Genomic DNA, 25421 nt, shown 5'->3' with positions numbered 1-25421 from the left:
CTTTCTGTGACCTCGCTTCACTTTCTGGACAATACTCCTATAACGTCAGCATTATTATCTTCATTTTACGAGTGGGGAGTTGAGGCTCAGAGAGGCCCAAGGTCACACAGCTGGGACCAAGCTGGGATTTACCAGGTGGGATTCCACGGCACAGTCCATCCTATCTTCACAGAGCCTGCTGCCTCTGTGCGCAGGACCTAGGCAGTCCCTGCGGGTCAGTGACATCTCCAAACACCCAGACTCCCTTCCTAATTTGGTATGGGTCCAAGGAGGTGTCTTGCGACACCTAGTCTGTGCCCAGCCGTCACACAGTGTTCGTTTTCAGACCGCATCTAAGTGGCTTGTTATTGTAACCCCAGCGCCCAGTGTAGCACAGGAGATGAATCCATACTGGCTGACAGAAATGGACAAGAACCAATGAACAAAACCCCAGCCTCTAGAAACAAGGAATCCGGGCCTATGATATATGGCCCCTTTGATTGGGGCAAGCTTTGGCTTCTACGAAGGTTTTCTAGGAATTGAAATTCTGTCACTTTGGGAGGTTCTCAGCATAGGGAGGAACGCATAGGCTTTGAAGCCAAAGAGACATGGGGCCGAATCTCGGCTCTGCCAAGTCCCGAGACTTGTGTGACCTAGGCAGGGAACTTCACCCTTCTGAGTCTCTAATCCCTCATGTGCAAAAGAGCAGCCGTCATCTAGCTGTGAGCACTGAAGGAGATGGAGCAGTGCTTTTCAAACCAGTGTTTAGTTATCAATTCCCTCTTAAAAGAAGCCTTATAAAGAATAGAGCAGGACAGAGGAGAAATGGAGGCAGGGTCAGACTCCCTGCTCGGTGTCCCCTATCCCACCGTGGTGGTCCCTGCGGGTACCCTTAGTCTTTTACTGAAAATCCCAAGATAATGAACATAAAGGTTCTGGCACATAGTAGGCCCTCAGCAAAAGTATGTCCCTTTCTTTGCCAATGAAATCACACCAAACAAGGCCGATTCCTCTTTCCCACATAACAACCCTTTGACTATTTGCCCGCAGTTCTCAAGTCTTTCCTGAGTCCACCTTTCCCCCTAATAAACCTTCGGGAGATTGTTAACCTTTCTCACTGGGCTGGACTTTTGTCCTCCTCTTATCTGTCTCAAGCTGAGGTCCCCACATCTACGCTCAGTTCTCGGATGCCCGATCAGAACAGAATGACGCACACTAACTCCCTGGGATAAATTCTAGTAGCTAATTTTTTGAACCTTGAAACAGACTGGGTATTGACTCCCACTTCATCTGCGCCTGGTAATTGAGTCCGTAGCCCTCTCCCATCGAGGTCTTTCTGCATGCTAACTGGTGTGCTGGCATCCCTTTCAGGCTCATGTGACGTATGTCTTATCCGAACCACTGGTAAAGTGTGGACAGATGAAGGGCTTGTGGGTGACACAGGATCACTCCTCCCCGTTTTTGGAAACATCCACTGCTGAACGCCCATGGAAGTCCAGAAATGGGGAAACCTGAGAATCTGCAAGTCCAACTCCATTCCCATTCTCAAAGTCGCGAGTGTCAGAGCCTGGACCTAACTCAGAATTTCCTGATTTCTCATCTGGTGCTCTTTACATCGCCCCACAGCCACTTGTGTGTAATTTTTTGTACCGGAAGAGCCCGTACCTCTACCTATGTACGCACCCAGTTACTCATTGCTTTGCTGTTTGCAACACTTCTTTCCACAGTCTTTCCCTAAACTTAATCTTTATAGTAGCCCTGTGATCTAGGTTATATTATTATCTCCATTTCACAGGGGAAGAAACCAAGCCCTAAAGAGACTCCCTGGCTTACCAGGAAGCTAGGAAGTGACAGGCCCAGGATTTGAACTCAGCACTTGTCCCCAGTAGGTGTTCTCTGCCTGTTCTGTCTCACTTAGACACATGCTTCCTATTCTTAGAACACTGTCCTTACCCCACTGGGCATTGTGGCACGACAGTGTTAATACAGGAAATATGGGCTGGCTTCCTGTTATGGGTTGACGTGTTTTCCTAAAAGATAGGTTGAAACCCTAACCCCTGGTACCTATGAATGTGACTTTGTTTGGAGATAGGGTCATTGCAGAGGAAACCAAGTTTAAGATGAGCTCACACTGGAGTCGGTTGGGCCCTTCATCCACTATGACTGGTGTCCTTATAAGAAGGGGAGAGAGACACACAGGGATGTGACAACGGATGCAGACTGAAGTGCTGCAGCTACCAGCTAAAGAATGCCAAAGATTGCTGGAAGGATCGCCATGGAAACTAGGAAGAGGCAAGGAAGGATTCTACCCAGAGTCTCAGCGGGAGTGTGGCCCTGCTGACACCTTGAGTCGGACTTGGAGCCTCTAGGTCTATGAGAGAATAAATTTCTGTGGTTCTAAGCCATCCCTTGTGTGGTGCTTTGTTAGGGCAGTCCAAGGGGACTCATACACGTCCTGTGTGCCCAGTTTACACACAGAGTACAGGGCCTGGGACAGGAAGAACCTTTAGACCAGTGGTGCCGTGAAACACACGAAACAGGATAAGAGTCCTTTGGAGCTGCTCCCTCTACAAAGTCTCCTGTGGAACGGGCAGGTCTCTGAGTGGGGGTGGGGGAAGGGTAGCTTCTCTTCCTCCTCCTCTCCTTCTTATCTTTCTAGCAGCTGCGGTGTCATTTTAAAGGCTAAGGCCCCCTTTCTTGATAAGGCCTTTCCCGATGCCCCAGAAAGGATGGCCGTCCTCTGTGCTCCCACTGGCTCTGGTGGCTGCACCCTCCCTTCCTGTCATCGCTCATCTGTTTCCTCCTGTCTCACTGCTGGAGTGCCGGTCCCTTGCGGCGAGGACCTGGGTCTGAGGATCTGTTCCCTAGGGCTGGTCTAGGGTCTGATACCTAATGGGGCCTTGACGGATACTTGGGGGATGGCCTCTGCTCCCCTTTTGTGGGGATCAGCATTAGCAGTCGCTGTTCAACAGAAGGTATGGAAGTGCACAGAAGGATGACAAGGGTGGTATCTCTTGGGCCCCAGAGTCTACCATTCCTTTCATGCCTGTTCCCACCAAGGAATGAAGGTCACTGTCGTCTGATCCTCCTGGGGTCTGTCTCTCACCTTGTGCACCCAGTCATTCATCACTAGGACACCCCAAAAGGGCAGCTGGGGAAGCTACTATCTCCAGTCTAAAGATAGAAAATAAAGGAGGCTCAGAAAGTTTACGGGGCCCCTTAAAGACCTCTACACGCCATGTATGAATTGGGGATGGAACTGGGGTTGTGCCTGGTGCTGTGTGTCTAGCATTTTAAGTGATTTGCCCAGATAATCACAACCCAGGAGACCCACTGGACACAGAAGGAGGCTGGGGCTCAGAGAGGTCAAGCACTCCAATGTGCCTAAGGAGAGACAGCTCGTGCAGAGCAGAACCAGGATGCGAATCCAGGGCTCGCTGACTCCCAATCCAGACCCCAAGTATCTGATTCCAGTTTATCAGCCTCCCAAGAGCAGTTACCTTCGTAAGAGGCCTTGAATCCCAGGGAGCTGCCGCTGCTGTCGGTCTGGAACAGGAGCCACATCTGATGGTTGGTGCTGACAATGAGATCCGGAACTGACGTACCTGTCAGGCTGTCAGGAGAGAGAGATTGAGAGGCGTGCACCCAGTCCTGGCACCCCAACAGAATGACTGCCGGACTGACGACATCTAAAGGAGTATCTAGGGGCCAGGCCCATTCAGGCAAATTCTGAGCCCCGTGGTGTTTCTGACACTGGAGCCAAGGAGAGTGTGCCCTGCGTGCTGGGAGACTCAGCACCTCCCGCCTCGGCCACGGGCAGAGCCTGAACTCAACTGCGACTCCCTCGCCCAGACCCCTGGACTCCAAGGGAGATCCGCCTGCTCAGGGGACAGGGCTAGCTGGAACCAGATCTAATCGAGGGGTGTCTACACCCCTGCAACCCTCCATCTCTTGTGTGAACTGTACTGCATAAAAGACATAGGCAGAAACCCATTTCCCTGGTTGGGACTCAGCCATTCGTCTCAATGAGACATCTCTTCCTGTTCCAGTAGGAGAGGTGAGGCTTAAAGAGCAGCTGTTACCTCAGGGCCATTTTTTTCTGAAAAAGAGAGTTTGAGCTCAGAGAAACTTCTGGTTCAACCCACATTTACCAGACACCTACCCAAGCGAGACAACTCCCATTCATTATCTCACTTAATGCTCCAAGGAGCTCAGTGAGGTTGGGATTGTGTTATCACCATTGTACAGATGAGAAGACAGGTACAAAGTGGGTGCATTAGCCTGACCCGTGTGACATTTCTGGGCTAGGGGCTCTGATATTCTCTAACAGGTAAGGACTAAGGCCAGGCCAGAGTGGCCCCTGACTCCAGGGTGGCAGTGAGCAAGGCAGAAAGCGAAAGCCTCTGTTTTTCCTGTTTGACCCAATTAGGACAACAAAGAGCCCGACCACTTGGCATGTGTTTCCCTGAAGATATGAGGCTGATATTGGCCTAAAGAGACCTGGGGGAGGTGAGAGGGCCCCTGGGCTGCTACAGAGCTTGTTGGGAGTTCACTCACACTAGACGGTCCAGAGAACCTGGGTTCCAGCCTGGGCTATGCCATTCTTTGCTGGGAAGTGGCTGAGCCTACCTGGGCCTTTTCACTCCATGTTCAACGAGGGGATTGAATTATATGATCCCTAAGAGTCTTTTCAGTTCTGCTGTTCTAAGGATCTCTCTATGGCAAAGCACCCTGGGGTTATGGGAGGAAATAAAGGTGGGATCCTGGCCTCATGGGCACACTGAGCTGATGCACCATCCAGGTGAGCAAACCAGGGCAGGTGAGTGACGGGGATGCCACAAGGGGAGGGGAGAGGTGGGTGTGATGGTTAAGTTGATGTTGTCAACTTGCCAAGGCCCTGGAATGCCCAGCTATCTGGACAAACATTATTCAGGGTGTGTCTGTGTTTTTGGATATTTCTGGGCGAGATGAACACTTACATTGGTAGAGTGAGTAAGCAGATTGCCCTCCCCAATGTGGGTGGGCCTCATCCAATCAGCTGAAGGCCTGAAATGAACCGAAGGCTGAGAATTCTTCCTGCCTGCCTGCCTGCCTGCATTCGAGCTGGAACGTTGGCTTTTTTTTTTTTTTTCTTCCCCTGCCTTGGACTTGAACTGAGCCATCAGCTCTTCCTGGGCCCTGAGCCTCCGGCCTTCACACTAGAACTACACTGTCACTCCCCTGGGTCTCCAGCTTGCTGACTTACCCTGCAGATCTTGGAACTTGTCAGGTTCCATAACCTTGTGAGCCAATTCCTTATAATAAAACTCTTTCTGTCTCTATACAGTCTATTGGTTCTGCTTCTAAGAGAACCCTGATTAATACAGTGGAATAGGCATGGGGGGTAGATGCCCTTTAGACTCACATTCCATTCCTTTCTCCTGAGAGACCCCAGGTCCCAACCATGTCACCTGACTCAGGGGGTAACATCATGACAAGATCTTCTCCAGATAGGTGTGGGAAGCTCCCAGAATAGACCAGCTGCTAGACAAGCCAGCTGTTACTGAATGGGCACTTTTCATCCATCATTCGAGCCAGAGCATGTCTGGCTGGAGCTAGCCTAGCTGGGAGAGGGTACGGCATGGGATGCTGTCCTTTACTGAAATCAAAAGCCATGAACTCAGGAGCTGGCTCTGCCACCAACCATTTTACAACCACTGGTCCTCAGTTTTCCCACCTGTTAAATGGGGATAATACCACCTTCCTCACCGGGCTGTTGTGGGAATTAAAAGAGGTAACTGACACGAAAGTTCCCATCACAGTGCCCGGGCACATAGTAGGTGCTCAACATATGTGAAATCCCCTCTTCTTTTTGTCAGGGGAGATGGATGAGGTCAGGCCTGTCTGTCTCTATGAAGCTGGGCCATGTGCCCTGAACGAGACCATTATCCTGCTTCATGGTGGTGGGCAAAAGGGACCTAAAGGCCCTCAAGAGCCAAGACCCAACACAACGGGATTTCAGGACAGCTGGTAATTATCCTCTCCCTTGACTAGACCATGTCATACTAGCCTCTCTGGGCTCAGAAAATGTGACTGCTATGTCCATGTGGTCCCAACTCCCCAAAACCACCCAGGGAGGTTAGCAAAACACTTTTATTGTCTCTGTCTGAAGTCAGACCGCCACAGATGTATACTTGGCCTTGAGGAAAAACTGGTGGGTGGCAGCAGCAGGGTCTGCGTAGGAGCAGACAGCCAGGTGGTACGCACCAGACACACATGCAAAACCTCTACTTCCCTGCTCCCCAGGCGACTGCTCATTTTGTACACTTTTCCTGGGAACGCCTAGGGGGAACTTGGGCCAGTGCTCTGTTTCCCTTGGAGTAGAGAGAGACGGAGGGATTGTCCCTGAAACCGGGAGCAAGATGACTGTGCTGGTCGCAGTGTGGTGTGGAGACCAGGTAGGAGCTGCCAAGCCCATCCCACCATGCTTAGCCAAGGTACGTGCGCTCCCACCCTCCCGACCACACGCTCTGCTGCACTTACGTGTAGAGAACCGTTTTCTGGTCCCCGTCCTGCCCTCCATCCCCGACCGTCAGGGTGTCATAGCCCCTCTCCAAATCAAACTCCTCGAAGGCCAGCTTGATCACCTAGGGAGGGAGCATGGGATTAGAGGGCAGGCAGGGGCTGCCGGGAGAGACTCGAGGATAGTAACAAGTTTCCTCGTTTTGTCCGGATGCCCGGAGTCCCTGTGACACCATCCTACACACGACCCATGATCCCCACTGAGCATTTCCATGCCACCTTTCTGAGTGTGAACTATTCTTCTCCAGGCCATACAGTCTCTGGGGTCCCCTGATGTTTTCCAAAGATGTTCACAGCACATCTGCCTAATTCTGGGGGCTGTCATGGCAACACCAGGCACATCTGGCCGACTCTGAGATGATTAGACTCTTTCTTCATGCCTTAATGCACAGAAACTCCCGTGGGCTTGGTGGCAATTTTTCAGGCCACATGTGGAATCTCAGCCTCCTTGCCCCCAGGGACCTACAGGCATCTCTCAGCCTCTCTTCTGCCTGCTTTTCTCCATCCTCTTTGCTTGCTTATTTGTTGAATCAATGAATGTTCCAAGAAGAGATTTTGACAAAATTCTTCTCTCTTAACTTGTTTTGGTCCTGTCTTCCACAAATATTTACTAAGCACCCACCATATGCCAGTCTAGGAGGTGGGGTTTCAACGCTGAGCACAACTTGGTCCCCGCCCTCGGTGAGCAGGGGAGACAGAAAAGCACATTGATAACCACAACGCTGGGCAATGGCCACTCTGGTGAGGGCTGGGGGAGCACGAGAGGCCTAAGGCTCACTGTCCCGGGGAGGTAGCGGCAGGGAAGGCTCTTCGTGATGGTGGGGTCTGAGAATTCTGCAGGCCAATGGGGAATGCTGGGAGGCGGAGGGGATATTCCGAGGAGTCAGATGCACAAGCCTGAGCCGTGGCAGACATGCAACATTCCAGAACAAGTGTTCGGTGTCTGTCAACAGCAAGTCCACAAACTGAGCACACCTGTGAGCTGCCTCACTTGGGGAGGGGGCGGGGAACAATGTGATTGGGCCTTCAGTGCAAGGAAGTGACTCAAGAGGGGCCAGAACTTGAGAAGCTTGCCTGGAGCTAGGCCCAAAGGGTCTCACAACCCTGCCCCAAAGATTTGGGGATCATCCTGAGGGAGGAGCCATAGAGGAGTTTTAAACAGTGGGTGACAGGGACATAGACATCTTTGAGAAAACATCAGCCTGGCTGCTCGTGTGGAAACTGATGTGGCAGGAGGGAGGCTGTGGGGGGTGAGGACGGCTCCAGGGTTTTGGGTGGTCTAGGTGAGAGACGGAGGGTATTGGGGATGGAACAGAGACACAGGTCCAAGCAATCCTGAGGGCTTTGTGACTGGGGGGATGTGGGGACTGAGGGACAGACAGGGACCTAGGATGACTTGCAGGTTTCTGGCTTGGGCAACTGGGTGGGTGGGTGGTGGTGTCACTCACGAAGACAAGACACACGAGACACCACTCCTAATTTCTAACCTGGGTCTTTCTGTCCCTGTCCATCTGGTTTCAGTGTGATGAAGCCCTTCAGGCAGTCTCCCCATGGGGAAGCTGAAGGGGCTCCTGGTTTTGCCTAGTTGTGCAGGTTTCCTCTGTCCAAACCAAACAACCTAGCACCTGCATACTGCCTGGGGGCCGGCAGAGCCTTGCCCCAAAGTTCCTCCAGGTGTCTCAGAAGTAAGCCTCCTCTGCACTCAGTCATGAGCCTGGGTACCATTTATGCGGGGCCTCTGCACTGCACGGGCTTCACAGAGGGGAGCATCTCTGTATAAAAACGTCCCTGAGCACAGACAGGACAGAGGAGGAGGTGCGTGCCACTGGCTGCAAGAAAGGCGAAAGCAGGCTTCCTGGAGGGAAGGAAACCCAGGCTAAGTTTGGGAGATGAACTCCATTCAATAAATGGGTAAGAAAGGGAACGTGATCTAGGCAGGGGGAAGGCAGGCACACGGGCAAAGGTGTGGAATGCGTGACTTGTCCAGAGGTCCTAGTGGATCTGGAGTTGTTCAAGGGGCCAGGAGGGGTGGGGGTGGGGGTGGGGGGATGATGCGCGAGAAGGAGGAGGAGCCAGGTTAGGAAGGGCTGTCTGTCATGCTAAGAAGCTGGGCTTTGTCCTATAAGACCAGGAGGAGTTATGGAAGAGTTGTAAGCAAAGGATGACATGAGATTTTTGCTTTAGGAGCAGAAGCACTGAGGGATGATGGAAAACCAGGAGACTGATCTCCGGGCTGCAGCAATAGTGTAGATGAGGGGGGACGTGGGCCTTAGCAGGCAGTGGTTGGGGACCTTAGGAAAGGGGATGGAATGTAACTGTCAACAGCAAGTGGGGGGTGCCATGTTCCTTCTGGGTTTCTCATTGAACAGGCAAGCTTGCCTCCCATGATCCCTGAAGGCCAACGTCATCCTTATGAGACCATCTGCTCAGGCTGCAGGCTCCTTTCCGTCTCCTACCCTTTAGTCCCGCCCTACAGAATGACACACAAGGAGGCGCGCTTGGCATCTAATCCCTGCTGCCCTCCCAACCACACAGTCTGGGTGGCTACTGAGTTCCTGGGCACCCCCTCGCGTTGGCCCATTCATGACTGCGATTTGCACAGATCCCTCCCCCTCCTCCTGGCTTCCTCAGGAATGTCTCCTGATTTTTGAGCCCTCTTCTCTGAGGACGCTTCCTCTCACCTCTGTGTCAGCACTTACCTGCTGTACTGTGACTGATCTGTTTACCTGGTCCTCCACTATACCTCCACTTCCTGGAGGGCCAGGGCCAGGCTCCTCTGCCTCTGTACTGCCAGTGCCTGTCGGCCTGCCAGCCACATGCCAGGGGCTCAGACAATGCTGAATGGGAGAACATTTTCCAAACCCTCCCTAGTTCTCCAGCATGGACTGATTGCTAGGCTCTTGGATCCCTCACAGGAATTATCATCTAGAACAAAGGTTGGCAACCTGTTCCTGTAAAGGGCCAGATAGTCGGTATTTCCCCCATGCAGACCGTATGTCTGTTGCAACTACCCACCTCTGCTATTGTAGAGTGAACGCAGCCATACACAATCTGTACACGAATGGGTGTGGCTGTGTTCCAGTAAAACTTTATTTACAAAGATAAGCAACAAACTGGATTTGGCCCACAGGCAGTAGTTTGCTGACCTTGGTCTAAAAGATTTTTTGAGACATTTAATCACAGTTTGGAGTGTCTTCTCTTGTGAGATTTCTTCACTACAAGAATGAGCTGACACTCACCATGTGCTCGACTCTGTTCTGAGAACTTTACATACATCAACTCATGTAAAACTTACAATGTGACAAGGCTATCACGAATACCTCCATGTTACAAGTGGGAGAGCTCAGGCACAGAGACAGTAGGTAACTTGCCCAGGACCACTCAGCTAAGTGGTAGAACTGGGACTCACCAGGCCGCCCGAGGCCAGGCTCTCTGCCACTCGACTGCCTCGCAGTCTCCCAGCAAGGTCTCAAGTCCAGGAGGTGGGGGGCGTGACTTATCCTCTCAAACCTCCCCTGAGCTCTTTATCTGCACCCCAGTAGCTCAGCAGACACTTGCTGCACATGAAATACCGCGAGGCTGGCAGTGCCTTCTGCAGGAGGCGGAGCCTGGCCTCTGCAGGGACTAAGGGTCCTTCCTGGCTGTGCTTTCTCGCCACTCTCACCGGCTTCCAGCCAGCCCTGGTGCAGAGGGCACTGGTGCACCACACTACCTCCAAAAGAGAGAGCATGTGATTACTAGGTCCGTCATGGTAAAACATTGCTTCACGGGCCAGAACCCAGAGCCATAAAGTGATTCACATCACCGGTCAGAGCAGCCATTGCTGCAAACTGCATTTTAGAGCATCTGACCCCAACGTAGGAGCTAATTACACCAAGTAGACGGCACAACACACATTACACTGCAGCTTTGGGACAGGCCCCAGGGCACCATGTATTGATGCTTTCTTTTCTCCCCCTTCTCTTTGGCCTTTGTTTAAAGACAGGATCCTATAATGACTCATTAACTAACATGCAGATCAATTAAGCTCACAAAACACCTTTCTGAGGCAGGAAAGAGGCTACACATGAAATAGGCGTGATCAAAGAGGGACATTTGTATAGGGCTCAGACACCCGATTTATACCAATTAGATACCTACATCAACAAACCCACGATCTAGGACATGATTCCCGAGCACGTGCTATGTGCCAAGCATCGAGCTAGCTGCTTCCCGTGTTACCATCTCACTTGCCTGACGACGAGAGCAGAATCTCAATGCCAAGGGCACGGTGCAGACAGTGGGTGCTGGAGGACCACAAAGGGGGGGATGAAAGGTGGTCACGAGCAGGAGGGAGGCTCGCCAGCCCTCATGGGATGAAGGGTGTGCTCTGTTCAGGAAATGCGGTGATTCGGTGAACAGAGGAATGAGGCAGGGAGGGCAGCCAAGGCAGGGGCGAGGCGGGAGGAAGAGCAGCCTGGCAGAGTCTGCAGGTGGCTTTTGTCTGGCAGGGCAGAGCAAGCACTGTGGACCTGATGGTGAAGATGAGGGGAAGCTGTCACTCTGCAGGAGGGAGGGCTGGAGGCGGGGGAGACCGGCCAGAAGCAGGTACATGTAGGGTCCAGGAGTGGGAGGAGGGCGTAGGGGAGCCTGAGTCTGTGTTCACTGCAGAGGGTGGGAGGGTGGAGGGAGTGCTGGTGACTGTACCCCTCAGCACACAGTCCCCTTTCCAGAGAACAAGGCGGATGGGAGTGGAACCACGGAGGATGCCTACCCTGGGTCCCGGAGGACAGCTCTCGCTTCCTGAGCACCGTTCAGGACCAGCCAAAGGATCTGGTGCTTCCGGCCTCTGCCCGATGCCTCAGTGAGGCTGCAGGGGATCTGACAGCTGATGGACAGTTTTTGGGAGACTGGAACCCCAGGAGACCTAGACGGAGGCCGCTTTGTCCAATGACTGCGTTTCTACCACAGCCTGCTAGCTGGGCTTCCGGCCCTGCTGCCCGTCCTTCAGTCTGTATCCCAAACTCTGCGCCCCATGATCCTTTAGAACAGGGGTTGGATAACTATGGCCCTTGGGCCAAATCTGGCCTGTGGCCCTTTCTTGTATGGCTCCTTGAGTTAAGAAGCGTTCTTATACTTTTAAAGGGTTAAAAAAGAAATCAAGCACTGCAAAGAAGAATATGTAACAAAAACATTACATGGTCCTCGAAGCCTAAAATATGTATTATCTGGCTCTTTACAGAAAAAGTTTGCTGACCTCTGGCCTAGAGCAATGGTTTTCAAACTGTTTCTAGGCACCCTAGGGCCCCCTAAGGGTACTTTGGGGGCCACCAGTAAAGGCGGAGAAGGAGCCAGAGTGGGCAGGGCCCTGCTCCAACCAAAGCAATTCCTCTTGCGCTGGGTCACGTTTGGGGATTCTGTGACAGGCACAGGTAGTGGTTTACTCAATGTCCCTCCCTCTGTTTATCCATTCCTAACAGAACCATGACTTTGTGTGGAGGGTGGCAATATAGCTAGCTAACCTCAGAGCTAAGGATGGCTAAGTGACAGAATTCTGGGCAATGAGATGTGATCTGAGGAGTCATCAGGGCATTTTCCTGCCTTTCTCCTTGCTTTTCTAGAATACAAATGTGAGGACGGCGCTGGAGCAGCCTTCTTGTGATCATGAGGGCAAGAGTCACAGGCAAAGAATGGGAGAGGGAAAAACAGAAGGTGTTTGATACACTTGAGGAAACGCCTAAGCCAGCCCTGGACTCTCCACCTCCAGACCTCTGGTATGTGGGGAAAAGGAACTGTTTTCTTTGAGCTTCTGTGGAGTTTTCTGCAACTCAAAGCCAGTTCCAACGTACACAGAAAAGTCTGTCAACTCCTGACCCTCAAGATAAAGCCGAGCATAAAACACTAGGTTTTATATGGCCTGCCTCTGCCCCTTCCTGGCTAACCAGAGCCCTCCCACAATGGCCTGCTCCAGTCTTGCTTCTCCTATTCCTCCTCAGAGCACTTCTCTGGGCTCCTCAGGGCTGACCTTGGCCCACCCAGCCTCGGTTAACAAAAGCTCCTGAAAAGAAGGGAACTCGCTTTACCTGGGCACGGCCTGCATGGTGAATCCTGCCTGGGTCTTGTGGGTTGGGCTGGAGTGGAGGCCGGTGGGAAGGCTAATCTGAACCCTCAGTGGTTCAGAGAGGCCTCCAGCACCTCTGAGGAAGGCTTTTTTAAAAAATTGAGGTGTAATTGACATATAACATTATATGAGTTTCAGGTGTACTACATAATGATTCAATATCTGTATACACTGTGAAATGATCACACTATACTTCTAGTTTTCCTGTCACCATATAAAGCTACAAAATATGCAATACAATATTATTGACTATAGTCGCCATGCTGTACAGTACATCCCCATGACTTAATTTATTTTAGGATTGGAAGTTTGACCCCTTTACCCGTTATGTCTACCCCCCAACTCCCTCCCTCCCCCTCTGGCAACCACCAATCTGTTCTCGGCATCTATACAATTTGTTTTGTTTTGCTTGTTCATTTGATTTGTTTTTTAGATTCTACATACAAGTGAAATCATACGGTATTTGCCTTTTTCTGTCTGCATAGTTCACGTAGCATACTACCCTCAAGGTCCATCCATGTTGTTGCAAATGGCAAGATTTCATTTTCTTCTTATGGCTGAGTAATATTCCATTGCATATACGAGTCTATACCACATCTTCTTTATCCATTAAACCATAAATGGACACCTAGGTTGTTTGTATATCTTGGCTATTGTGAATAAATGCTTCAATGAATATAGGGGTCCATGTATCTTTTTGAATTAGTGTTTTCATTTTCTTCAGATAAATACCCAGAAGAGGAATTGTTAGACCATATGGTAGTTCTATTTTCAGTTTTCTTTTTTTGAAGAACCGCCATATAGTTTTCCATAATGGATGCATCAATTAACATTCCTACCAACAGTGCACGAAGGTTCCCTTTTCTCCACATCCTCACTAACACTTGTTATTTCTTGTCTTTTTGATAACTGCCATTCTAGCAGGTGCGAGGTGATGTCTCGCTGTGGTTTTGATTTGCATTTCCCTGATGATTAGTGATGTTGAGCATCTTTCATGTACCTGTTGGTCATTTGCATGTCTTCTTTAGAAAAATGTCTATTTAGATCCTCTGCCCATTTTTAAATTGGATTTTTTTATTGTTGCTGAGTGGTATGAGATATACATATATATATATATATATATATATATATATATATATATTTTTTTTTTTTTTTTTAGCTGAGCCATCCTGCTACCTGTTGGCAGCTCAGCGGCTGCTCAGCTCGGGCTGGACTCGAACCGCTGTTGCTCAGAGCTCAAACTCTTGAGCGAGCTCTTAACCAACTGAGCCACTCGGCCGGCCCGAGATATACATATTTTGGATGAGGAAGGCTTTTGAGGAAATTGGGAAAGAAGCCCAAGGGGTAGAGACAGAACTTTCAGAGGTTCTGGAACTTTGGTCACTATCTCCGTTTAATTTTGCTAGTTCTAAGAGTAGTAAACCCTTTCACCCATTTATGACTCATCCACTCACTGATTGATGGATTCATTTATTCACTTATGTGAATATTCAACAGTTAATATGTACTTGCCAAGTGGGAAGACCATCCACTAAAGAGGAGGTTAAATAATATGGATCTGTGGGGGTTTTAAAACTCAAGCCATCGGGTTTTTTTTCTTTTTTTTCTTTTTAATGGATCAAAAAAGAGCTGCATTAGGAAAACTGTCCATTAATTTCCAAATTAATATAGGTAAACAGTAAGATACTCAGACTAAATTGGAAGCTTTTTACTTTAGATTTGCATAGCCTTTGAAACAGTCATTTTTAGTGCTGCCTAAATGTGTGAGGTTTCCCCTTTGGTGGAACGGCCAATGACCTTCTTATGTGATGCAGGTGCAATCACTTGTCAATGCAAAATGTACTAGAGCTTGATGAAATAAAACTTTAAGTTTAAGAAGTAAAGATGTATTTTTTTTAAAAAAAGAGTAGAGGAAGGTGTGTGGGGACATGCAGGCCACGGCGGGGTCTAAGGAAGGGGAGTGCCCAGATGAGACATGAAGTGAAAAACTGTAAAAAAGAAAGGAGTCGAGTTCCGGACTTGGAGGAGGCCATTAAAAAGTATCTCTAGGGCCGGTCGAGTGGCGCGATGGTTAAGAACTGGCTTGGGACGCCAGAGGGCCCTGGTTCGGATCCCACATATGATGGCCAGTGACACTGCCCTCTACAGCTAAGATGCTGAACAACAGCTCAACCTGGAGCTGGGCTGCCCTGAGTCGCCGGCGATGGCGAAGTCTGCAGCCCCTGCTGCAATGGGTTGCCATAAGCTACTGTGAGTGGCCAGCAGCCAGCGTGAGCGGCCAGCAGCCGCAGTGAGCGGCCGTCCAGAAGCCGGCGACTGATCTGCCTTGCCCGGGAAGAGCGCAATGATGGTGCCAACTTGGGCCAGTGAAGCAACATCCTCCACAACTAGACTGAAGAACAAAAGGACAGCAACTTGTCTGTTCCCCTTCCCCCAATTCCCCAGCGCTGTTCCCATCCCCCAATTCCCCAATAAAAATCTTAAAAAAAAAAAAGTCTCTCTAGAGCCAGTGAGTTATGAAAAATAGGCTGTGGGGACACTTGACCTCTCTGATGGCCAGCCCGCATCTCCCCCAGAGCCCAGCAGAGAGAGGGCTTGAGGAAACGCTTGCTGAATGAATAAGTGAGTGAACAAATGGGCCAACGAGTGTGTTCCTGACATTTGTACTACCGAGTGATCACTGGCCTGGAGAGTTATTTCTTAATTCTTAAGGTCTACAAAGGGAAGAGTGACACTGATAATCCTCAAGGAGTGAATCATCAAAACGCTATTATCCTGGCTTTGAAGTTCACGAAATGAGCTTTCCTTTTTCTCTCCCTTCCATGCCCCCTCCCTCTCCTGCCTCTCTCTTCCTTTCTTGCCTCACCTCTACTTCTTTGCTAGCAAAGGTAAATGAACTTCCCTGATCAAATCCAGTGATGTGCATATGCACATTGAATCCAATGTCTTGAGTTCATACTGAGAAACTGAAAGAGAGGCAGGTTTGTGCAGGCAGGGGACGCTGACACTGGTCTGGGTTTCAGTCCTGACCATAGAAACTTCATCAGCCTCGTCTTCCACCAGGCTGAGCGGAAAGGTCCCAACTCGAGGAGGCCCTGGGGCCAAACATGGGTGGGTCTATACCTGAGAAGCTACCTGACACAGAAACAGGCCTCCTCCTTCAGGGATTAACATATTCAAACATCTGCTGAGCTGCTCCTCTGTACCGCGCACTGTGCTAACTGCAGAAGAAATACTATTATATATAAAATTCCACTCTGCTTTCTGGGTGCTCAGTACAACATGATACACACCCCAACACAACGTGCCATGAGGACAGAGGAAGGGGCAAGGCCTGGTGGAATTAGGAAGGCTTCTCAGAAGAAGGTGTATTTGGACTGTGTTAGACTAGGAAGTTGCCCCCTGTGAGAAAGGAAGGACAGGAGGTCTTAAAGGGCCAGGTGTGTCTATGAACCAGGAGTTCGGTGTGGCTGAAGCTGGGGCTTCCTAAGTGGGGTGGAGGTGGGCCCTGTGTACTTTGCTGGGAGGGAATGGGTTGCTATTTATCATATAAGGTTGGCTGGTCAGAACCACCAGAGTGCTCTTTAAAAATATAGGTTCCAGGTACCCATCCCAGATCTACTGAATCAGATCTTTGGGGAAAAAGCATTGAAATTTGTGTCTCTCAAGGTATTTTTGATGATCAACCAAATTTGAGAAATAGTATTGTGGGCAGTATCACTATAGGAGCTAAGATAGCCCAAACGGTCAAGACGGGGTTTACATTTCCCATGATTATCCCACTCCATGGGAGGATGTGGAGGAGGCCAGCACCACTCGCTCTGAGCCTTCTTTTTTCCCTTTTCCCTGAATCTGCCAAGCTCCCAGAATGATGGACTGGGGTGTTTTTAATTGTTTTATTCTTAGTTTATTGAGTAGAGACACACCCATCACCTGCCTCCTCAATAAGACTCTAAGTTCTCATTCCCATAGTGTTAGGGCTGCACAGCCTAGAGGGGCTCCATCAGTGCTGGTATCTTCACATAGGTTCTTGGCCATTCTCACACCAGATCATTTTGTTTCTCTCTTTGGACTTTCTTATTGCCCTTGGGGTGGGGGGAGACCTAGTCAGTGGCACATTCCCACCCCCCTCTCAAGTTCAGACAGCAGAGGTCCTATAAGGGGGGTGGAATTCCAGGAAGGGTCCTCATACCCACACATATACAGGTACCTGGGATGCATAATCATTCCATGATTATGAGGAGACCAAGAGACACGTGTCCTGTTCTGTTCTACATTTCTGCAAGCAAGACTCTCAGCCCCTTCTCATAATGGAATATTTCTGCACCCACTCCCTGCAAAGTGAGCCCCTGTATTCACAATCCCCTTGGCCTCTCACTTACCCCAGAACCTTCCTTCACTCACCATCCTCTTTCCACTACATCTTCACTCTGTCCCTCTTTGCTTGCTCTGCCCTCAGTCTAACCTAAGGCAGCTCTGCTTCTTAAGTCGTAGACTTAGAGTTTCCACACTTACGCCCTACTTTCTGCATTGCAAGCTCTGTGGCTCTTCTCCCGTTGGTGTAAGGAAGGGATGCCCTTCAGCCTTTCCGGGCTCCCCCCAGGACTACCTGAAGCCCACGAAGAACCTGTGGAGTTGCTAGGAACACCCTCTGCACAGCTCGACTCTGAGGGAGTGCCCTACAGAGGGGCTGGCTTCAGAAACCAAGGCTGCTGCGACCTCCTGCAGGTCATGTGGAAGAGTGACTGATATGACGCCACCCACCTCCAAACACCAGCCAAGGCTAGACTTCTAGGGGGTGAATCCAATTGTTTCTCAGAAGATTCTCAGGCCTTATCTACATTTCCCCATGCACCCCACCTTCAGGTTCAAATGAAAACAGAGATGAGCATCTTGAACAATGCCCAAGAAAGAGCCTTCTAGTGAACAACTTAATATCCTCATGGTAGTAAGCCCTTCTTCTGGTCTAGCCTCCATCCTTGCCCCACATGGCTGAAACATCCTTCTCCATTGACTAGGTTCATCACCAAATGGTTTGGATCTTTCTTTGTAAAGTGCTTTGCAGAGGAACTCTGTTACCAATGTTCCCAGCATTGTGGTCCTAGGCAACTTGACCAAACAATTTTAAAATGTTGAGCAAAATTTTAAAAGAAAATTAAAAAGCTTTTCACAAGTGAGTGTATAAACTGAATTATATCCCCCTGAAATTCATGTGTTGGAAGTCCCAATGTGACAGCATTTGGCGATAGGACCTTTAGGGAAGTAATTAAGGTTAAATGAGGTCGTAGAGGTGGGGCCCTAATTCAATGGGAATGGTGTCCTTATAAGAGGAGGAGGCAACACCAGGGAGTCTCTCTCTGCATGTGCACAGAGGAAGTGGCCTTTCCTCCTGTGAGGACACAGGGAGAAGGAAGCCATCTATAAGCTAGGAAGAGAGTCCTCACCAGAAACTGAATTTGCTGGCATCTTGATTGTAGACTTCAAGCCTCTAGAACTGTGAGAAAATAAATGTCTCTTGTGTAAGCCACCCAGCCTGCTTTTTTTTTTTTTTTGTTATGGCAGTCAGGGGAGAAGAATATGGTGAGAAGACTCCGAGTCCAAAACTCAGTTATTACAGGGGCCAAAATGTGACTCAGGGCATGAATCTGGCTTTGGCCTTGAGAGCATTTTTAAAAACTGGTGTAGAGCTTTGGTTTTCAGGCTTTGGTTTGTAGAGCTTGTGAAAGAGACAAAGGTCATGGGCCACCAAGGTGGGAGGCTCTAATACGGCACTCCTGAATAAAGCTGAGCCAGTTAAAGATGTGCCCTGAGGATGAGGGTGAGCTAGAGATACGCCCGACTTCCTTCTCATCTGCCACTACTACCCTCTGGAAGGATCTGGAGGCTGACTGTATATCTTAGAACTTGAGACTGATTGAACAGAAAACAGGAAATGCCCCCCTGAGACTCCATTACAATAAATCTCCCTTCACATGGGTTTGCAACCTTCAGATTAACTGGGTGGTTTTAAATCTTCATACTGAGAATTTAGTCTGAAGAGTTTTCCAGCTGGTAATGCCACCAAACACAGGGCAGAAACAAATAGAAATTCTCTCTGGAAGAAACCACCTTCTACCAGATCTCAAATAATTCCCACAGGTAAAGTTTATAATTCTTACCACACAGTCAAAAGTTACAAAACAAAGAAGGAAACATGGTTCTGGGGGCAAGAGGTGAGAAACAACAGACAACAGAATCTAACTTGCAAAGATTTCAGACATTGAGATTAACAGGCACAGAATATAAAATAAATACGTTGAACATATTTAAAGAATCAGGAAGTTGATGTAAACATGGAGGCAGAGACAGGAGTGATGCCGCTGTAAGCCTGGAACACCAAGGGCGCTAGCTACCTCCAGAAACTAGAAAGAGGCATGAAAGGTTCCATCCCAGAACCACTGGAGAAAGCATGGCCCCACTGACATCTTGTTTTTGGACTTCTGGCCTCCAGAATTGGGCCTTGGGGTTACCGAGGATACCCCAACAAGATTGCCAGTCACAACCAAAGAAGCCAACACAGTCTTCCACGCGGAGCTCAAGACCCCTTCCTCTCATCTGAGATCAGCTAGGGTGAGAGTTCTGTGAATCCCCCAATAGGCAGGGACAACTCTATGCCCCTGCCCAGCAGGAAGCAGATACAGAAGAAGAGACCTTCTGTCCCTCAACTTCCCATAGAAATTTTATGGGGATCACGTCTCTCAAGGAGAAAACAAGGCAGGCAGTTAGAGGCAGGCATTGGGTCTCTGCATTCCTGCACGTCCCACAGAGTGCGACCGCCAAGGGGACATCCCCTCTACACCCAAAACTGCCCTTTGTTTTGTAATCACCTACCCCTGTGGGAAAACAAATGGGCACAAAATACCCAACTAGATCAGACCACTCACTTTCACCTGCGCAGTACCTCTTGTCAATCACAGGTGCCAATCAAGTGGTCCCACGCCCTTAGGGGAACAGCCCATTCTAGAGAAAAAGGATAAAAATTCCAAGTCCTGGGAAGTCCACCCGCTCTTTTTGACCACTTCTTCCTTTTTCAACCCCTTCTTCCCTTTTTTTAAGCCTTTTGAGCCTCACCTTGGCGCGTGGCCCGCTCCAAACTCTTTGAAATGTACTATCTCTTCAAATAAACTACTTTTTCAGTTACTTAAAAAAAAAAGAATCAAAGAAGAATCTACAAATATGAGTAAGGAGCAAGAAACTATAAGTATGATAAAAAACATTTGAAAAAGAACAAAATAGAACTTCATAAAAATGAAATTATGATATTTGAAATTATAAGAAATCTTCAGTGAATAAACTCAGCCAAGGTTAGACATAGCTGAACAGAGAATTAGTGAACAAAATGAAGATGAAAAAATATGACAGAAGTTAAGAAACACAGAAGAGAGATTAAGAAAGATTAACATGCCTTGCTAAACTTCCAGAAGCAAAAAAGAGAGAGCATCAAGGAGAAGCAACAGCTGAAAAGGTAATGGCTAATTTTTTTCCCAAACTGATGAAAGACACGATTCATAGATTCAAGATGCTTAATGAAATAAAGCAGGATAAATACCAAAATACTCACAACTGGACACATGATACTAAAGAGAAGGAAAATACCACAAAAGCAGCCAGAAGACTGTCATACAAAGAAACGGCAATAAACTTACAGCAACATCGGAAGCTAGAAGACATTGGAATAATATTTCCAGGTGCAGAGAGTACATAATGATCAACCAAGAATTGGGTATCTAGTGACTATGAGTGAAACAGACATTTTAAGACAAATAACAACTAAGAAAGTTTGTCATCAAAAGGAAAATAAATTTTAAAGCATTTACTTTGGACAGAAACAAAGTAATTCTGAAGAGAAGAACTGATATGCAGAAGGAATAGTGAACAAAGTAGCAGTAAATATGTCAGTAAATCTAAATGGATATTGGTTTTATTAAACAATCACGACTTGTGAACAAACACGAAAATACACACATCATAGAATGTGAATTGGGAGGGATTAATTAAAGTCATAGTGTTCTAACACCTCTGACTTTTCAGGAGCAACATAAAATTACTATTTACATTAGACTTTATTAAGTATTCCTACTAATATTTTAGGGTAACCTTAAAAGAATAGAAATGATTGTATAATTTTGATGGTCTAACATGTCCCCTTACAAGATAAATTGTGAGAATGGGTTTTTAAGAATCCAGCTATACACAAAACATATATAAAGCATTAAGAAGTGGAAAGGTTGAAAGTAAGAAGACTTATTAGACAAAAGCCAAAAGAAATCTGATGTAATAGCTGGGAAAAGAACTGTAAGATAAAAAATTACTACAGATAAAGAGAGTTATTACATAAGTATTTTTGAAAAAGTTCAATTCATCAGCAAGCTATGTAATTCTCCACTTGCATGTTCTAATAATATAGTCCCAAAATATATAAAGCAAAATTTGAGAGAACTTCGAAGAGACAAAACAACCACCACAGTGGGTGGTGTTAATATATCTTCCTTTGCAGTTGACTGATTAAGAAGACAAAATCAATGAAGATATAAAAGATATAAGCACAATTAACAAACTTGATGTAAGGGATAAATAAAAACACAAAAACAGCAATGTACACAGTTTATTTTTTCAGGCACAAACAGAATATATGTGAAAAATGAGTATGTCTGGTCCAAAAAGCACATCTCAATAAATTTCAAATGAGTCAAATACACAAGCTTTAGAATCAGTAATAAAAAGACAGCCAGAAAAATCCTTTGTTTGGGAATTAAGAAATACTTCTAAATAAGTTGTGGATGAAAGATGAAAGAATAATGGAAATTGGAAAATATTCTGAACTACACTATAACAGATATACGACATATAAAAACCTGCGGGAATGTAATATAGCCGAAATAGTTCTTAGAGGGAAATTTATAGTGCTAGATGCTTAAATAAGATTGAAAAATAATGAATTAAGCATCAAAATTAAGATGCCAGGAAAAGAATAACAAAATAAACTCAAATGTAATAGAAAGAAAGAAAGAAGAGAGCATAAATGGATGAAATAGAAAATAAATATATCAAAACAAGTGTTAACAAAACCCAAACTGGTTTTCTGCAAAGAACAATAAGACGTGAAACCTCTGGCAATATTGATTTTAAGAAAAGATACAAAATTAGAAATGAAACAGAGAATAAAAATGTATAATAAGACATAGTATACACAACTTTATAGCCAATAAATTTGATAACTTAATAAAATGGTCTCAAGAAAAAAAAAGGATGATCTAAATAGTTCTTAGTCATTAAAAGTATTAAATATATAGTTTGAAATCTTCCAAGAAGAGAACATTAAACCCAGGTAGTTTTGCTGAAAAGTTCCAAGAATTCCAAAGTTCCAAACTTTCAAGACAAAAGTTATTCCAGTCTTCCACTAATAACCCCATAGGACAGAAAGAGAGGAAACACACTCCAAATTATTTTATGAGGTTAGCAATATCTTGATAAAAAAAATCTGGCAAGAAAAAAACACACAAAAACAATCTCACTAAGAAAATAGAAGCAAATTACTAAAGAAAATATTAGCAAATCAAATATAGGCGTGTACAAGAAAGATAATACTGAATGACTAAGTTGGGTTTATCCCAGAAATGCAAGGTTGGTTTAACGTCACAAAAATCAACCAGTGTAATTCACCACACTAAGAAAATAAAGGAGCAAATCATATGATGATCTCAATAGATACAGAAAGGTTGGTTGATAAAACTAACCATCCATTCAAAATAAAAGCCCTTAGAAAATTAGGATTAGAAAGGAACTATAAATTAAAAAAAGAAAAAGTTCAGCAAACATGATACTTAATGATGAAGAAGTAAAACATCTATATAACATCAATGACAAGAATGCCCTCCATCATCACAATGATTTGACATTATACTGGAGGTTCTAGCCAGCACACTGGGGTGAGAAAAGAATAAAAAGATGGAAAGGAAGAAACAAAACCATCATTCTTTGCAGATGATAACTGTCTTCTGTAGAAAACCCCAGACAATTCACAGATAAATTATTATGAGAGTACTATATACAAAAATCATATAATAAAAATTAGTTGTATTTCTAAACATCAGCAAGAAGCAGGTAAAAAATGAAATTTTAAAAGATATGATTTATAACAGCAATAACAAATATAAGATATCTAGGAGTAAATATATATCAAGAAATGTACAAGGTCTGTAATAGTAAAAAATTACACATGTTTATTGAAAGCCCTAAGTAAATAGAGAGATAGACCATACTCATAGACTGGAAGACTCAGTATTATAAGCATATCAGTTCTTCTCCAATTGATCTATACTTTTGGTGTAATTAAAATAAATACTCCAACAGGTTATTTTGTGGATCTTGGCAAGATACTTGTAAAATTTATGAGAGAACAAAGGGCATGTCATAGGAAAGAGAACTAAATGTGAAAGAAACATGTGAAAAGATGTATATAGCAGTGGAAAATGACACACACCAACAAAGAGAAATCTTAGGGAACATAAAATTCTGAGTTGAAACTGATTAAGAATATATACAACACAATTATGTTTATATGACGCTCAAATGCTCGCCTACTAAACAATGTATTTTTAAGGATACACATTTACATGTAAAGTATAAAGAAAAGCAGAGGACTAAGCATATAATCAAGGTCGTGTTTACCTGGGGATAGGGGATGGAATGGGATTGGTGAGGGACACCCATCACTAAGTTAACCGTGATTTGGCTCTGCAGATTTCTATTGTATTGATGTTCTTTGTATCTTAGTTGCTATTTTACAGATGCTTTTTACCGACGCAATATTTAATAGAAACAATTTTTAAGAATTGTCTGCAGAGAATCTACCAAAACCAAGTTCTGCATTCGCAACCCCTTGTAGACCAACTGTCCCCAACCGGCCCTGCCCTCAGGACCCTCCCCACCCTCCCCAGGAGCCTTACCTTGGCAGGGTTGAGTGCTGTGATGATCCACACACAATGTGCATTGTTGTCATACTGAATGGGGAAATTGGGGGAGGTGATGATGCCCGAGGGGCCTCGCAGGTGGGCATCACACATGCGGGCTGCAGAGAGGAGACGAAAGACAAGCCTTTTAGTTTACACTAGGTCCAGTTCCCATCCCGACCTCCCACCCCCAGCCCATAAGAGACTGAAATCTGTACAGTCCCAGCCCAGACATAACTTTCTGCTTCCTGTTTTCTTCTCCCATAGTTCTCAGCAAGCTCAAAGGGAAGTCACAGTTCCTGGAGCACTGAGGGAGGGGGAGGCCCAGAGTTCCGTGACCTTCTGCTCTGTAGGTCATGGTGGGCTTCCATGGTCAGGCTAAGCCAGTCCCCTCCCCTGAGTCACTGGGATCCAGCAGCTCATCTCCACCCAGAGGGTGTGGGTGAGGACTCCTCATAGTGACCAAATGCTAGGTGGGCCCCAGGCACCTGTGGGTCTGCTAAGCTGCCCACCCCTTGTTCTGCTGACTTGTCTGTTTCCCCATTTGCTCTCAGGTCTCCTGAAGTAGAATCTCAGGGTGTCCTTAACAAGTCCACCCAATTAGATCACAGAGTGCCTGTGCCCAAGGACTCTGCCAAGGTCCCCAGCTCAGCCCAGTGCCAGGCACCCAGGGTGATCTCAGTGCCAATCAAAGACTTCCCCAGTCCTTCCCACACTCAGCACATGTCTAAAACAGGCTTTTGACTGGAAGTGTAAAGATTCAAGGTGAATTAGAAGAAGTGCTCTACTCAAGTAGATATAAAGTATTATCAATCACAGCTTAATCTAATTAAGCTCTTTAAAATAGCTTCTAAACTAATTAGATTAAGTAGTGATTGATAACAGTTAAGGTGCTACATTGTATCTAGGTGTTTGCCTTCTTTTAAAACGTGTTCTTTAGTTCTAGCCACTTCATTCTTCAATGTTAGTGCTCAGCTATTTTAATAAAGCGTTCTATGAGCCTGCTCTGTTGCTGCCCACATGGCAATTTATCCTAATTGTAGGTAAAGTGCCCAACAGTAAAGAAATAGTGAGCAAACTCAACACGCCTAAGTAGATAAAATGAAAGTGGTGTCAAACCTGGTTTCCTCTGATGGGGCAAAATATCCTAGAGCTCCTCTCGGTGTGTGGATGGGCCATGATAAACCCATCCAGGGAAACCCTTTTTGGGAGGGCCTGGGAAGCACTTTCCACAGCTCCCAGACATAATTCATCTCTTCTCATTTCACGAGCTCATTCCTGCACTCACTCATTGCAACATTTATTGAGTGCCGCTTACAGGCCGGGAAGAGTGCGGGGAGAGAAAAACGTCTAAGACACAACCCTCCTTTCTGAAGGGCCACCAGCAAGTGGAGGAAACAGGTATGAAAACAGTTCGAATTAAGTGGAACCAGTGTTATCAGAGGGTTATCTGCAGGAGGCCTCTGGGTCAGAAGGGTTCCTTCTTCTCTTCTAGTTCATCACCTTCAGTGGGGACGTTCCTTCTGGTGGCTCCCCCCAGCCCTGCACCTAAAGGATCTTCTCCCTCACCCTGAGCTCAAATGTCAGTTGAATCAAGTCTGAACAAAGCCCTAGGGCAGCGGTTCTCAACCTTCCTAATGCCGCGACCCTTTAATACAGTTCCTCATGTTGTGGTGACCCCCAACCATAAAATTATGTTCGTTGCTACTCTATAACTGTAATTTTGCTACTGTTATGAATCGTAACGTAGATATCTGATATGCAGGATGTATTTTCATTGTTACAAATTG

At 46.7% G+C, this 25421-nt stretch overlaps 1 protein-coding gene across 1 annotated transcript in view; it reads right to left on the bottom strand.

Annotated features, from left to right (window-relative positions):
* Positions 1-25421, bottom strand: part of CSMD2 (CUB and Sushi multiple domains 2) — a 634343-nt gene that overhangs the window by 260694 nt on the left and 348228 nt on the right. Inside the window, exons 9-11 of the mRNA XM_019657596.1 lie at positions 23629-23750; positions 6502-6605; positions 3480-3592 (exon numbers count right to left, since the gene is read on the bottom strand). Coding sequence (XP_019513141.1) covers positions 3480-3592; positions 6502-6605; positions 23629-23750 — 339 coding nt within the window. The remainder of the gene's footprint in view (positions 1-3479; positions 3593-6501; positions 6606-23628; positions 23751-25421) is intronic.

The sequence above is a fragment of the Hipposideros armiger genome, unplaced genomic scaffold (genome assembly GCF_001890085.2).
Source record: "Hipposideros armiger isolate ML-2016 unplaced genomic scaffold, ASM189008v1 scaffold_10, whole genome shotgun sequence".
NCBI classification, from domain to species: Eukaryota; Metazoa; Chordata; class Mammalia; order Chiroptera; family Hipposideridae; genus Hipposideros; species Hipposideros armiger.
The sequence above is the reverse complement of the archived record's forward strand: the minus strand, read 5'-3'. Positions and strand labels throughout refer to the sequence as shown.